The sequence below is a fragment of the Leptomonas pyrrhocoris genome (assembly GCF_001293395.1).
Source record: "Leptomonas pyrrhocoris isolate H10 chromosome Unknown, whole genome shotgun sequence".
NCBI classification, from domain to species: domain Eukaryota; phylum Euglenozoa; class Kinetoplastea; order Trypanosomatida; family Trypanosomatidae; genus Leptomonas; species Leptomonas pyrrhocoris.
In genome coordinates this window covers 500,780-511,618 of record NW_015438372.1, presented here as the reverse complement: position 1 = coordinate 511,618, position 10,839 = coordinate 500,780, and the positions used below count along the sequence as shown (strand labels likewise).

The window sequence follows — 10,839 nt, the reverse complement described above, 5'->3', positions numbered from 1 at the left end:
ATACCTGCGCAGTAAGAGAGAGAGTCTGTGTCTGTGTGTGTGTGCTCAACACAACTTCTGATTTTGTCTCCCTTCCACATCTACCTCTCCTCACAACAACACACCAACAGCGTCGCTGTATAACGCACTCCCATACGCACCCGTTGTTGTCCTTTTTATTTATATACGTGCTACGTGTGCGTGCAAGTATATTCACCTCCGCAGGAGCCCCTCCTACTCCGTATTAGCTTTTTTTTTTCTCTTTTTCTTCTGTCTGTTTCCGCGCAGCAGCAATGCCTCCGCTGCACAGCAGGGCGACACGCCAGATTGTGAAGGAGCGCAACAGAATCGAGGGGCCCCGATCCTTGCACCGCGGCATCCACTACGAGGAGAATGCCGCACACGCGACGACCTTCATGCAGAACAGCAAGAAGAAACGCGCGGATCATCGGGACCTGCTCGTGCACCACCAGCGCATCAACGAAGATCTGCAAGACGTGTACGCCCGGACCGCCGCGCTGCACGCCGACAACATGACGATGGAGGAGCGCATCGAGCAAGGTTGGAAGCAGTTTGAGCGGATCGGCGGGAAGCGGCCGACGAATGTGCAGGCAGACCGAAGGGGAGCGGTGCTCTGCGCCAATCACAGCGCCGTCCCGTACGCGGAGCGGCTCGCGCAGGTCGCACAGCAAAAGAAGGAGCTGCGCGAGCGGGGGGCGTGGGAGCGGTTGACGCACGGTGAGGCGGTGGACTACGGCGAGGGCAGCGCGCTGCACGCCGCAAAGGACAAGCGAGTGCAGGACTACCAGCGCCGTCAGCTCCGTCGCGCCCATCTGCTGCGGCGCGTCGGTGACCCGACCCCGCTGAAGCAGTCCGGCACGTACGACATGAACAGCGGCACTCTGCAGGTCTTCAACAAGACGATCCGCAACGTGCAGCGGGAGGTGGCGCACGATGCCCGCGTGGCCGAGGTGCGGGAGCGCAGAAAGGGTAGTCGCAGTCAGTGGGACGTGACGGATGCGGGCAACGTGAACCGACCCGATCACGGCATCGTGCGGTACTCGCGGGAGTGGGAGCTCGGCCCGCGTCGAAAGGCCGGGGGTCGTGGACGAGGTGGTAGCGGTGGTAGTGGTAATCGCGGAGGCGGTCGCGGCTTCAAGCGTGGCCGTGATGAGTGATCGTCTTCTCTGCTCTCCCTTTGGGGAAGGGGGGGCGCGGCCGGGGGCATCGAGTAATTGTTTTCTTTTAAGCTTTTTTTTCCTTAAATGGACGTTTAAATGCGGGTCGGCAGCTTCAGTGCATGTGTGTGTGTGTTCTCCTCTCTTTCCAGTTCACCGTATCTTTTGTGGTGGTGGTGGTGTCGTCGTCTTGGCGAATATGTTTTGGTGCTACTCTGCTTTCGGTGGACAAGACGGGAGAGGGAAAACGCTTGCGGCGCTGCTTCTTTGCGCAGACGTACTGCGCTGCATATTGTGTAGCTATTTTACTTAATAATATTATTATTTCCTTTCGTGGGGGTTTGGCCCCACACACTTGTCATCAGCGCCGTATGCGTTGTGGCGCTCGAAAACCCGAACGAAGGTGGCGTTGACGATGTCTCCACGAGATCTGAAGCAGGTGCACGCAACACGCCAGCGATGCCGCCTCCGATGTACCGCGGGCGACGCCTGCGTCTTTTGCAAGCGTGCGGCTGACCTCGCACCCCTCGTCGCTCTTCAACTCCCACGCATGTTACTGCTCTTTCTCTTGGTGTTTCTTGTTTCCGACCGACTTCAACGCTGTTTTGTTTTTATAGTTTTAGAAATACATATATATACGTGAAACAAAGGTGTACCCGCCGTATCGAAGTTTCTCAGCGTGTTTCTTTTTATTACTATTTAGAATGGCGGCCTCCAACCCTCGTGTCTACCTCGATGTGAACTTCATCACCTTCCACGATGAGGACCTCCCCGGGACGTCCATCACGGATCCCAAGACCCCCGCCTCCTTCGTCGTCACGACGGGCGGCTTCCCGCACGAGATCATCGTGCAGACGCGCGCCTCCTCGGCGAAGATCTCGCGCGTCTCGCTGACGCTGAACGATGCGAAGGACATTCGGTTAGAGAAGAGCTGCAATGAAACGGCAAACGGCTTCGAGGTAATGGCCGAGCGCACGCTGGCGCGTGGCCCTCCTGCTGCCGCGGCGCAGGCGGGGGCCAGCGGCGTGGGTGGGGTACAAACGGAGGTGTTCGACATCGACCCAGAAGTTGCAGGTCGCGACATCCGTTATCTCCGGCTGACCATCTTATCGGGGTACGGCGAGTTCGTCGCGGTGCACAGCATCGACGCGTGGGGTGAGGAGTCGCAGCAGCGCATCGCGGTCTTGCAGAGCAAACCGGAGATTGTCATGTAGAACTCAACAAAGCAGAAGCAGGCGGGGGACAGGCGCGTCGCTCGCCATAGCGCGACTCACCGAGCCACAGAGAAGTAGAGATGTTACATAGATACGATACTGGTTGTATATGTATATATATATATATATTGTGTGTGTTCGTGTTTTGGATTTTTTGTTTGTATTTTTCCTCCTGTGTGGCGGCGTTACGTCGCCCTCTGTCGTCTCTCACGAGCTATTCGCGCGCGAAAGCGTAGAAGCAACATGAGAAAGCTCAAAACTAACACCATTGGAATGAAGTCATTTTTTGCTACTTCACCGGGAGAGCTCATCGTGTTCATGTATGTATATATATATACATGATGACGGCGTGTGAGTCTGATTGCGTCGCCTGTGTGTCTGATCGCTGGCACGAGGTGGAAATGAGAAAACGAACTCAAAGGAACACTCGCTGTGCCATTCTTTCTTATCGGCATGCCAGTTTACGTACCAGTGTCGGCGCGGGCGTTCACGCTCGCAGCGATGTGCGCATTGCCCCTCCGTGCAGCACTGTTTGTCGGCGGAAGGGGGAGGAGGGGGAGGGAGACGTCTCGATTTCTTCTTCCTCTCTTGTGTGGTCTCCTCCTGTGCGAACACGTTCCTTTTACTTGTGTATGTATGGATATTTCTTGTCGGTCGTGCCTCCATCACCTGCCTCCTCCATCCCCCTCGGCATCACAAATACACTCCTCTCTCTCCATCTTCTTTCATTCCACGAAAGTTACACCGGTAGCATCTTCGTGCACCCCCCCCCCTCCCCGGTTCTCTTCTTTCCATTTTAGGGTGTCTTCGGCAATGACCACCATTCTTGAAGCCCAGCCGCCCGCCGACCCAATGCGGAAGGCGATGATGGTGGCGCAGAACAGCACCATGGCCACGGCGCTGATGAACGTGGGCGGTGGCTACGTGATGGGCTTCGGCTTCTCCCTCTTCGGCTCTATGATCAGCGCGGAGACGGCCACGCAGAGCATGGGAGCGGCGGACTTCTTCCGCTACAGCGTGCGCAGTGCCCACCGCATGGGTGTCAGCTTCTGCTTCTTTGGCTTTCTCTTTGGCGGGATTGAGGTGGCACTGGAGAAGCGGCGAGGGCGCAAGGACAAGTGGAACCCCACGATCTCCGGCGCGTTGATCGGCGGCGCCTACGGCTGGCGGTCCTACAAGTACCCTGGTCTCGCTGCCGGTGTGGTCGGCGGTGCGGCCTTCTCGCTGCTGTTTGAGAAGATGATGGACTGGATGGGCTTTGCTCAGCGCTAACGCCCTGTGTGTGTCGTTGTCGTTTGGTTGTCGATCCTCGTTTCTCTGACTCATCAAAGGGGTTTGTGTGTGAGAGGTGTAGTGTGGGTGGCCGGGGGCGGCGGTTGAGCGTCAACGATTCCTCGCCGCTGCTTTTCTCTTTGAGTATGTTTCTATTCCTCTCTGTTCTTCCTTCTCTTGACTGTTATTCACATTACCATCAAGCCCAACCGGAACCGCGCTGAGCGCATTGGTTTCTTACATATATTTTTTCTTCTTCTTTAAGTAACTAAGCGGTGATGATGTGGTTGTGCCTCCTCTTGTTGTTGTTTTTTTTTTTGACTCTTCCTTCCGGTGACGTTGATGCCGTCCTGCGTGGACTCTCCGCCGCTCCTACCCGCTGGCAGGCGCATCGTGCGCTGTGGATGGTCAACGGTGTCTGCTCTTCGTTTCCGTCTCGAGAGGTTCACCCGTTGAGGTTTTTCTCTTTTCTTTTACTTCGAATACCTTTGGACGAGTGTTGGCAGCGTGGTTTGTGTTCTTGCGTTTCTTCCGTGTTGGGAAGGAATTGAAACCTCAACTTATTCATAATAGTAAAAACGAAGAAGAAGGGAGTTCGCTCCTCATTTTTGTTTTTGGCGGGGAGTCTTGACGAAGCCCACGGCGAACGGAGAAGCGCGGCGGCGGCCGACGTGGTTTTCGTTGTGTGTGCGCGGTGAGGTTGAACGAAACATCATAACTACGGATACCCCCGGCGTAGTCGTTTTGGCGTGTTTGGGTTTGAACATATTTTTTATTCGCCACCGGTGTAGGTTTGCTGTGGTCCTGGCGCTCTGTGGAGGGTGGCCTGCACCTTCGCCTCCTGTCTTCATTTATTAGCCATTCTTTTATGTACTTTCACCGTTGCCTCATCGCACCTCTCCCTCTCCCTCCCTCAGTTCTCAGAAGAGTTTTTTCTTTCACGTTATCGATTTTATCCAACACGTTGCTAACGTTCACTTCTACCCCGACGTGTAGCAAACCCAAAGAGTCACCGTAGCAGGTCAGGATGCTCCGTCGTGTCGCCACCGTCTGCGCTGTGCGTAGTCGCCTCTCGCTGGTCACCGCCGCCTCCGCCTCCCCCGCGGCAGCGTCGTTGCGCTTCACCTCGGCTCGCTGGGCCGCCACGGACGCCGCAGCGAACGTCAGAAACAGCAACAACAACAACAACAACAACAACAACGGTTACCGTCAGCGCTCTCGCCGCCCCGACCTCCCGCCCGCCTTCGATATCGTACACTGGAACGACGAGGATGTGAGCCGTGGACACCTCCTCCGCGTGTTGCACCGCAACGGCTACATCGCTCTCGACTACCACCGCCAGAAGCACACCGCGGCGCCGGCCGGGGACGCCCCCGCACGCCGCGAGAACCGCGCAGAGAAGGTGGTGACGGTGACGCTGCCGCCCGTGTACGTCGCGCGCTTCCTCGGCGTGCTGGAAGGCCGCATGGACAAGGTGGATGTGCAGTCCCGCTTCACGAACGCGACCTTTGCGCCGAACGCGGCGAAGGGGAGGCACCACTACACGCTGCACTGCACGTCGATGCGGCCGACAACCGGGCAGATGCAAACCGCTGACGGCGCGGATGTGCAGGAAGAGACGGTGGAGTGGACGGTGGAGCTGGATGCAGCGGAGTCGTTGATGCTGCACCGCTTCCTGACGCAGGCCCTGCACCACAACTCCGGCTTCGGGCGCGACGCGTGAGCCACGCAGAGGCAAAGAAGAAAAGGTAGATGACCCCACTCACATGGGAAGGCAGCAAGGATTACCGTCACACACATGTCACGTGTAAAGCGACCCTTTTGGCTGCTGCTACGGCGAGTGTGGAAGGGCATCAGAGAAGGCGTGCTCTGCGGAGCGTGTTTGCTTGCTAGTCGCTTTGATCACGTGTTTATTTTGTTTCCTCTTTTTCTTTTTGGAGGGCGGTTCAGCGTGTAGGAACTTTTGTATTGGTCACCGTGTTGTTGATGTCGTGAGACATCGTTGCAAGGGGCGCCTCATGAGGCCCGTTGGCTGGTGCGGAGATGAGGCATTACGCTTCTTTAGAATACGATCAAAGCCAGACATTCAATGGAAGCATGCGCACAGTTGAGTCTGCCCTGTACATCGCGCTGCGTGTGCGTGCCACGAGCGTGGATGGTGATTGAGCGAGAACGAATTCGCTCGTGAAGGCGACTCGGCTGCCATCTCGATGATGTGTTTGATGGGAGTCCTCCTTCGTCATCGTTTTCGCTTTGCTTTTTTTTTCCTTGATGGCGTCGGTGATTGCCGCGCTCGCGTTGCGTCACAAGCATCACGCGGACTGTCGGAGTGACGTCGATGTCCGTGAAACGATGATAACGGTGGCGAGCGCAAAACGAAGTTCAGAAGAAAAGAAGTCAGCGTGGACAAATTGCATGCGACCAGCTGAGCCCCCACGCGTGCAGCAGCCTGCGCCTCTCTCCTCTGAGCACCTCGCACTCTTCTCGACTTCTCCCTTGGCGCATCCGCCGTCTCACCACCTCACCCCGGCAAACTCACCATAAATACATATCTCCCTCCGCACTGCTGATGTTGACACCCGAAACGGGGGAAAAATACATATATATAGAGAGAAGAATCGCTTATACGTACCTCCTCACAACCTTTCAACGTCTTTGTTTGCTGCTACTAAATATTTATTGATTGATTGATTGATTGATGCATTTCATGGATCTCTTACCTTAGCCAAAAAAAAACTCTCCAATACAAACATTTGCTTTGCTTTTCCTCCTCTCTTTCTTCTCTTCACCATCAAACATCGTATATCTTTCATTAAACAAACGGAAGTGCTTCTTTGTTCCTTTTTCTTTCCTTTATAGGAGAAACATCGTCACAAAGGGCAAGCGTACCGAAACAAGCCCCAATGTTTCTCTTTCGCAAGAACGCCGAGACGGTCGAGGAGGCCGAGGATCACGAGCCGATCAACGTAACCAACACCGCTCGCACAGACGAGGGCCACGAAGAAGGCGAAGTGGAAACGATCAACAACTCCGCGCAGGCAGTCGGAGCAGGATCGGAGGAGCGGCACAGAGACGAAGACGCGCAGCAACAGGGCGACGAACAGGACCATGAAGAGGAGTCGAAGGCTGCTGCGGACGTCCGTGTCGGCTCCGAAGACACCCCGTACGCGAGTCGCGAAGGCACCGTTCCGCCGCTGGAGGAGCAGCACATCATGCAGCAGCAGCGCGAGGTGGAGGCCGAGGAGGAGGCGCAGGCGAGCGCAGCTCCCCCGGCGCTGGCCGCCACCGCCGTGATGAGCAGCCTCAACATTCCCCACACGAGCAGCAACCAGCACAGCAGTAAAGGGGCAAACGGCACTGGTCAGCCGCCGAACAACACTAATGGTGTGCATCGCGGCAGCCGCGGCACGACACCGCGGGCCACAACCGCCGGTCAGTCGCCCCGCCCGCACAGCCACGACGGCCGCTCCTACACCGGCAGTGTGCGGACGGCCGGGGACACCGGAGCGGAGGACCAGCAGAACCTCGCCCGCCGCTGCTCCTCGACGGTGCTGTCGGCCCGCAACCTCTCCGAGCGGCGGGCGAGTGCAGTGAACCAGTGCATTGGCAGCATCGACGGTGGCTTCGGCGCCGCTCGACGCCGCACCGGCTCGATGTCGCCGGCGGAGCGCGAGGCGGTGGAGCGGATGCTAGAGAACGAGCAGCACCGGCAGGAGGCTGCGGAGCGGGAGGCGCAGTTCAGCCTCATCCGCGAGACGACGCTCGTGGAGGCGGAGCTGGCGAAGGAGAAGACCAGCTACGAACACCTCATCCAGCGGGAGCGGGAGCGGCAGGCCGAGATTGGCCGCCGCAGCTCGCTAAGGGAGGAGCGCATGCTCACCGCGGCGCAGCGCCGGCAGGAGCTGGAGGATCAGCGGCAGCTCGCCATCCTCGACGCCATCACTTCGAAGGACGAGCGCTCCACTGCGGGGGGCCCGTACGCGGTGGCGGTCGCGCGGCGGCGCTACCACTCGCCGGCTACCCCGGCACGTCGCCAGAGTGCGGCGGTGCACAACGGCAACGGCAGCAACGGCGGCGGTGGTGGCACGAGCGATATTGATCAACGCCGCCACTCCGCACCGGCGGAAGACGTGCCGCCAGCGAAGCGGAAGACTGACACGTCGCGGCCGAGGCAGTGCCTTCCAATGAGCGCGTGGAGGACGCCGGAGCAGCAACGGCAGCAGCAGAAGAAGAACGAGGCGCGCGCCGGGTCGAAAAAGTCGCGTTGTCTGCCGCCAGGCGCGTGGCAGGCGCCCACCGTGGCAGACCACCCACGCCAGTGGCACTAAGAGCGTAGCGCACCCGTGTCTTTCGGCTCGTAGGGATCGTCCCCCCAGCGTCACTCCGCCGTTTTGATGTTGACGATATATATAATATCCAAAAATGGGAAAAGAGGAGAAAGTTCTATCGCTTGTGCACGCTGCGTTTGTTTGTCACGCGCCTTCTCTTATAGTAACGTCGTTTTCCTGCATCGTTGTCTTCATACATTGTTTTTCTGGCTCTTTCTTTTTACTTATCCGTTTTTCCCGTCGGTGTATTGGACTGTGTGATGGGGAACTAATGGAGAAGGCGCGTGTGTATGTGTGTGGCACCTTCAGTGATGGTCTGCTTGACTTCATTACTGTTCTTTTTCGGGGGGAGGGATGTATGGAGCTAGATGATTGCGACTTAGAGCTGTTGTTGGTTTGTTAGACCATTGTTCTTCATTTCTGCGGCGGAAACTGTGTGTGTGTCTGTGTGCGAAGGGCGAGCGAATGAACGTTTCTTGGATTTATGTTTTTTATCGTTTTTTATTCTGACTAGTTTTCTTGAGCGGTGGTGTGGTTCGCTTCGCTCACGGTACGAAATGCACGTGGGAGCAGCAGTACCAGCAGCAGCAGCGACGGCGGCGGCGGCTTCTCTTGAAACCGAACTCGCCTTTCTTCTCCTGCTTTGCTGCGCCAACCCCCACCGTCTTTGAGCTTCCCTTTGTCTTTAACTCCTGAAGAGTATTTTCCTCGTGTCGTTTTCTTCTAGCCTTCTTTTCGGTGTATCGATCCCGTTATTCCCCCCCCCCCTCCCCCTCCCTCCTCCCCTCCTCCGCTTCACGACTGCCTCAGGTGGGTATGCCTTTTTCCATTTACCGTTTCAGTTATTATTATCTTATTTTTGTTTGCTACTACGCAGGCGTGGCCGTAGTCGTTGGTGGCTCTCTTGATGCCCTCTGTTTATGTGTTTCCTTCTTTGAGTTTATTTATCCATTTAGCCTGAAAACTAGACCGAAAGGGTTCTCCTGCCTTTCTTCTTCTTCTTCCCTCGTCTCTTCTCTTTCAGGTGTGGTGAGGCGACTGGTTGACTGCGTCTGCCTTCGCGTTGTCACCACGCTTCACGGGGGGATGCCGCGTGGAGGCAGCGCCAGGGAATGCAACGGAAGAAGCGGGTTCTCATGTGGTGAGTGTGGCGCGAAGCACCCTGTTTGGAAGGTAAAACAATAGAGGAATTGCAGAAGAGAAACCCACCGCCCACGGCTGTTTTACAGTACTATTTTCCCTTACTCGTTTTCATTCACGTGCAGTGCACCAGCTGCTCAGCCGCATGAAGGTGCATCCCATTGCCGTGCCCACTCTACTCCGTCTTGCTCCATCAAAGCCATGGAAAGGGAAGGGCGGTAGAGGCGGAGAAGAAGGATCGGTGAAGAGCACTTCTCTTTTCTCCTTTTCGCTGAAAGCCTCAAAATCTTATCTGGCGCTCTTATTCGTACTCTTCGCATTTTGGGGTAACGGTAGTTGCCCTCCACGACCCTCGCCTCGCATCGACCTCTCACTGCCCTGCGCGTTCTTCCCCCCACCCCCTCCTCTCCCCTTGCCTGTCATCGCCTCTACCAAAACAGAAAAGGATCGAACTCGTTGTACACACGCGCGCTACCGCTTGCATCTCCTCAGCACACACCACTGTTAACAGAGCCAGATATTCAGCCGTCAAGTGAAAAAGATGGAGACGACCAAATCGCCTTCCTCCACCACTGCGGTGACCCGCAACAGCAAAGACCGTGCGACCTCTCCGATGGCGTCTCTCCCCACCAACACAGCCGCCAGCACCGCCCCAGCAAAGCAGGCATCCCTCTCGGTCATGCGGAGCCCATCGGGCAGTCCCCTGCCGACCATCGCGCTGGACGCGGCCACGGTGGCCCTCATAAAAGAAAATGAGCAGATGTTGCAGACCATCACCGTCCTGCAGCACGAGCTGGAGAAGCAGAAGGTGCGGCTCAGCGATGCAGAAGAAGCGCGGGCGAGCTTGGCGAACGAGGTGGCGGACCTGCGCAACGCACTGGGTCTTGCCGCCAGCGAGGTCAACTCCTCCACCGGAAAGGTGCTGAACTATAAGACGGCCTACCTGGACATGCAGGACGCCTATGACAAGTTGAAGATTGATTCTGAGGCGACGAAGAACAAGTTGGATGAGGCTACGGCACGCGAGCGGTTGATGTTGAACATGCCCAACACCGCACGCCAGCAGACGCAACAGAAGGAGTCGTTTGATCTCGTAAGCAAATCCATGCAGATGCCGAATGTGTTTCTTGCCTTGATCCAGAACATCGTGGCGAAGCTGGACGGGCCGGCGGTGAGCCAGGCAGACCGGCGGAAGAAAGTGATGGGCGACATCGAGCGCCTGCAGTCGAATGTGGAGAAGTACAAGCCGACTGAGAAGGCGGCGATGACGGCGGATGTCGCGCCGCAGGTAGATGTGCCAATTCGCCAATGTGTCTATGGCTTTTTGGAGGTCATCATGAAACTCCTCAACGACGAGATTCGTCCGTAGAGGAGGGAGGGGAGAGGGAGCAGAAAACGGAAAGAGCTTGAACATCAACTCCTCTTCTTCCTCTTCGCGTGTGTGACGTGACGGCGCGTGGTGTAGTCGGATCAGCGGGCGCCTCAAATCCGTGCATATTTTGGTGTCGTTGTCTATTTGCCGTGTACCCCCTAGAAATACACTTTGTCTTATACTTTCCTTTCAACTCTTAGATCCACCGTTTCACTGTGTTTTCGCTTTTATTTTTTATGATTTTCTTTTGTCTTCATTCTTCTTGTTAGAGAATCGACCCCGCCGCAGAGAGGGATGTCCGTGTGTGTGTGTGTGTGGTGGTGGGGTGGGGGGGAGGAGAGAGAGAGAGAGAGAGA

At 56.7% G+C, this 10,839-nt stretch overlaps 6 protein-coding genes across 9 annotated transcripts; all 6 read left to right on the top strand.

The window, feature by feature from the left end:
- Positions 1-109: 109 nt before the first annotated feature.
- ABB37_07006 (hypothetical protein) lies at positions 110-1,157 on the top strand (the record flags this gene model as incomplete). Its single annotated transcript, XM_015805484.1, has 1 exon — positions 110-1,157. Exon 1 carries the CDS (start codon positions 273-275, stop codon positions 1,155-1,157), a length of 885 nt encoding a protein of 294 aa, XP_015656097.1. The 5' UTR covers positions 110-272.
- Positions 1,158-1,773: 616 nt separating this feature from the next.
- On the top strand, positions 1,774-2,371 carry ABB37_07005 (hypothetical protein; the record flags this gene model as incomplete). Of its 2 annotated transcripts, none has more annotated exons than XM_015805483.1 (1): positions 1,774-2,371. In XM_015805483.1, the coding sequence occupies exon 1, from the start codon at positions 1,862-1,864 to the stop codon at positions 2,369-2,371; it is 510 nt and encodes a 169-aa protein (XP_015656096.1). In that variant the 5' UTR covers positions 1,774-1,861. The 2 variants fall into 2 exon arrangements, with proteins under 2 accessions (XP_015656096.1, XP_015656095.1); XM_015805482.1 differs by having other exon boundaries at positions 1,780-2,371.
- Positions 2,372-3,109: 738 nt separating this feature from the next.
- Positions 3,110-3,643, top strand: ABB37_07004 (putative mitochondrial inner membrane preprotein translocase Tim17; the record flags this gene model as incomplete). The annotated part of the gene is made up of 1 exon (XM_015805481.1): positions 3,110-3,643. Exon 1 carries the CDS (start codon positions 3,185-3,187, stop codon positions 3,641-3,643), a length of 459 nt encoding a protein of 152 aa, XP_015656094.1. The 5' UTR covers positions 3,110-3,184.
- Positions 3,644-4,559: 916 nt separating this feature from the next.
- Positions 4,560-5,366, top strand: ABB37_07003 (putative mitochondrial mitochondrial RNA binding protein 2; the record flags this gene model as incomplete). 2 transcript variants are annotated; one of them, XM_015805480.1, is made up of 1 exon in its annotated part: positions 4,560-5,366. In XM_015805480.1, the coding sequence occupies exon 1, from the start codon at positions 4,671-4,673 to the stop codon at positions 5,364-5,366; it is 696 nt and encodes a 231-aa protein (XP_015656093.1). In that variant the 5' UTR covers positions 4,560-4,670. The 2 variants fall into 2 exon arrangements, with proteins under 2 accessions (XP_015656093.1, XP_015656092.1); XM_015805479.1 differs by having other exon boundaries at positions 4,567-5,366.
- Positions 5,367-6,251: 885 nt separating this feature from the next.
- Positions 6,252-7,971, top strand: ABB37_07002 (hypothetical protein; the record flags this gene model as incomplete). 2 transcript variants are annotated; one of them, XM_015805478.1, is made up of 1 exon in its annotated part: positions 6,252-7,971. In XM_015805478.1, the coding sequence occupies exon 1, from the start codon at positions 6,547-6,549 to the stop codon at positions 7,969-7,971; it is 1,425 nt and encodes a 474-aa protein (XP_015656091.1). In that variant the 5' UTR covers positions 6,252-6,546. The 2 variants fall into 2 exon arrangements, with proteins under 2 accessions (XP_015656091.1, XP_015656090.1); XM_015805477.1 differs by having other exon boundaries at positions 6,470-7,971.
- Positions 7,972-9,550: 1,579 nt separating this feature from the next.
- Positions 9,551-10,480, top strand: ABB37_07001 (hypothetical protein; the record flags this gene model as incomplete). The annotated part of the gene is made up of 1 exon (XM_015805476.1): positions 9,551-10,480. Exon 1 carries the CDS (start codon positions 9,725-9,727, stop codon positions 10,478-10,480), a length of 756 nt encoding a protein of 251 aa, XP_015656089.1. The 5' UTR covers positions 9,551-9,724.
- Positions 10,481-10,839: the final 359 nt, after the last annotated feature.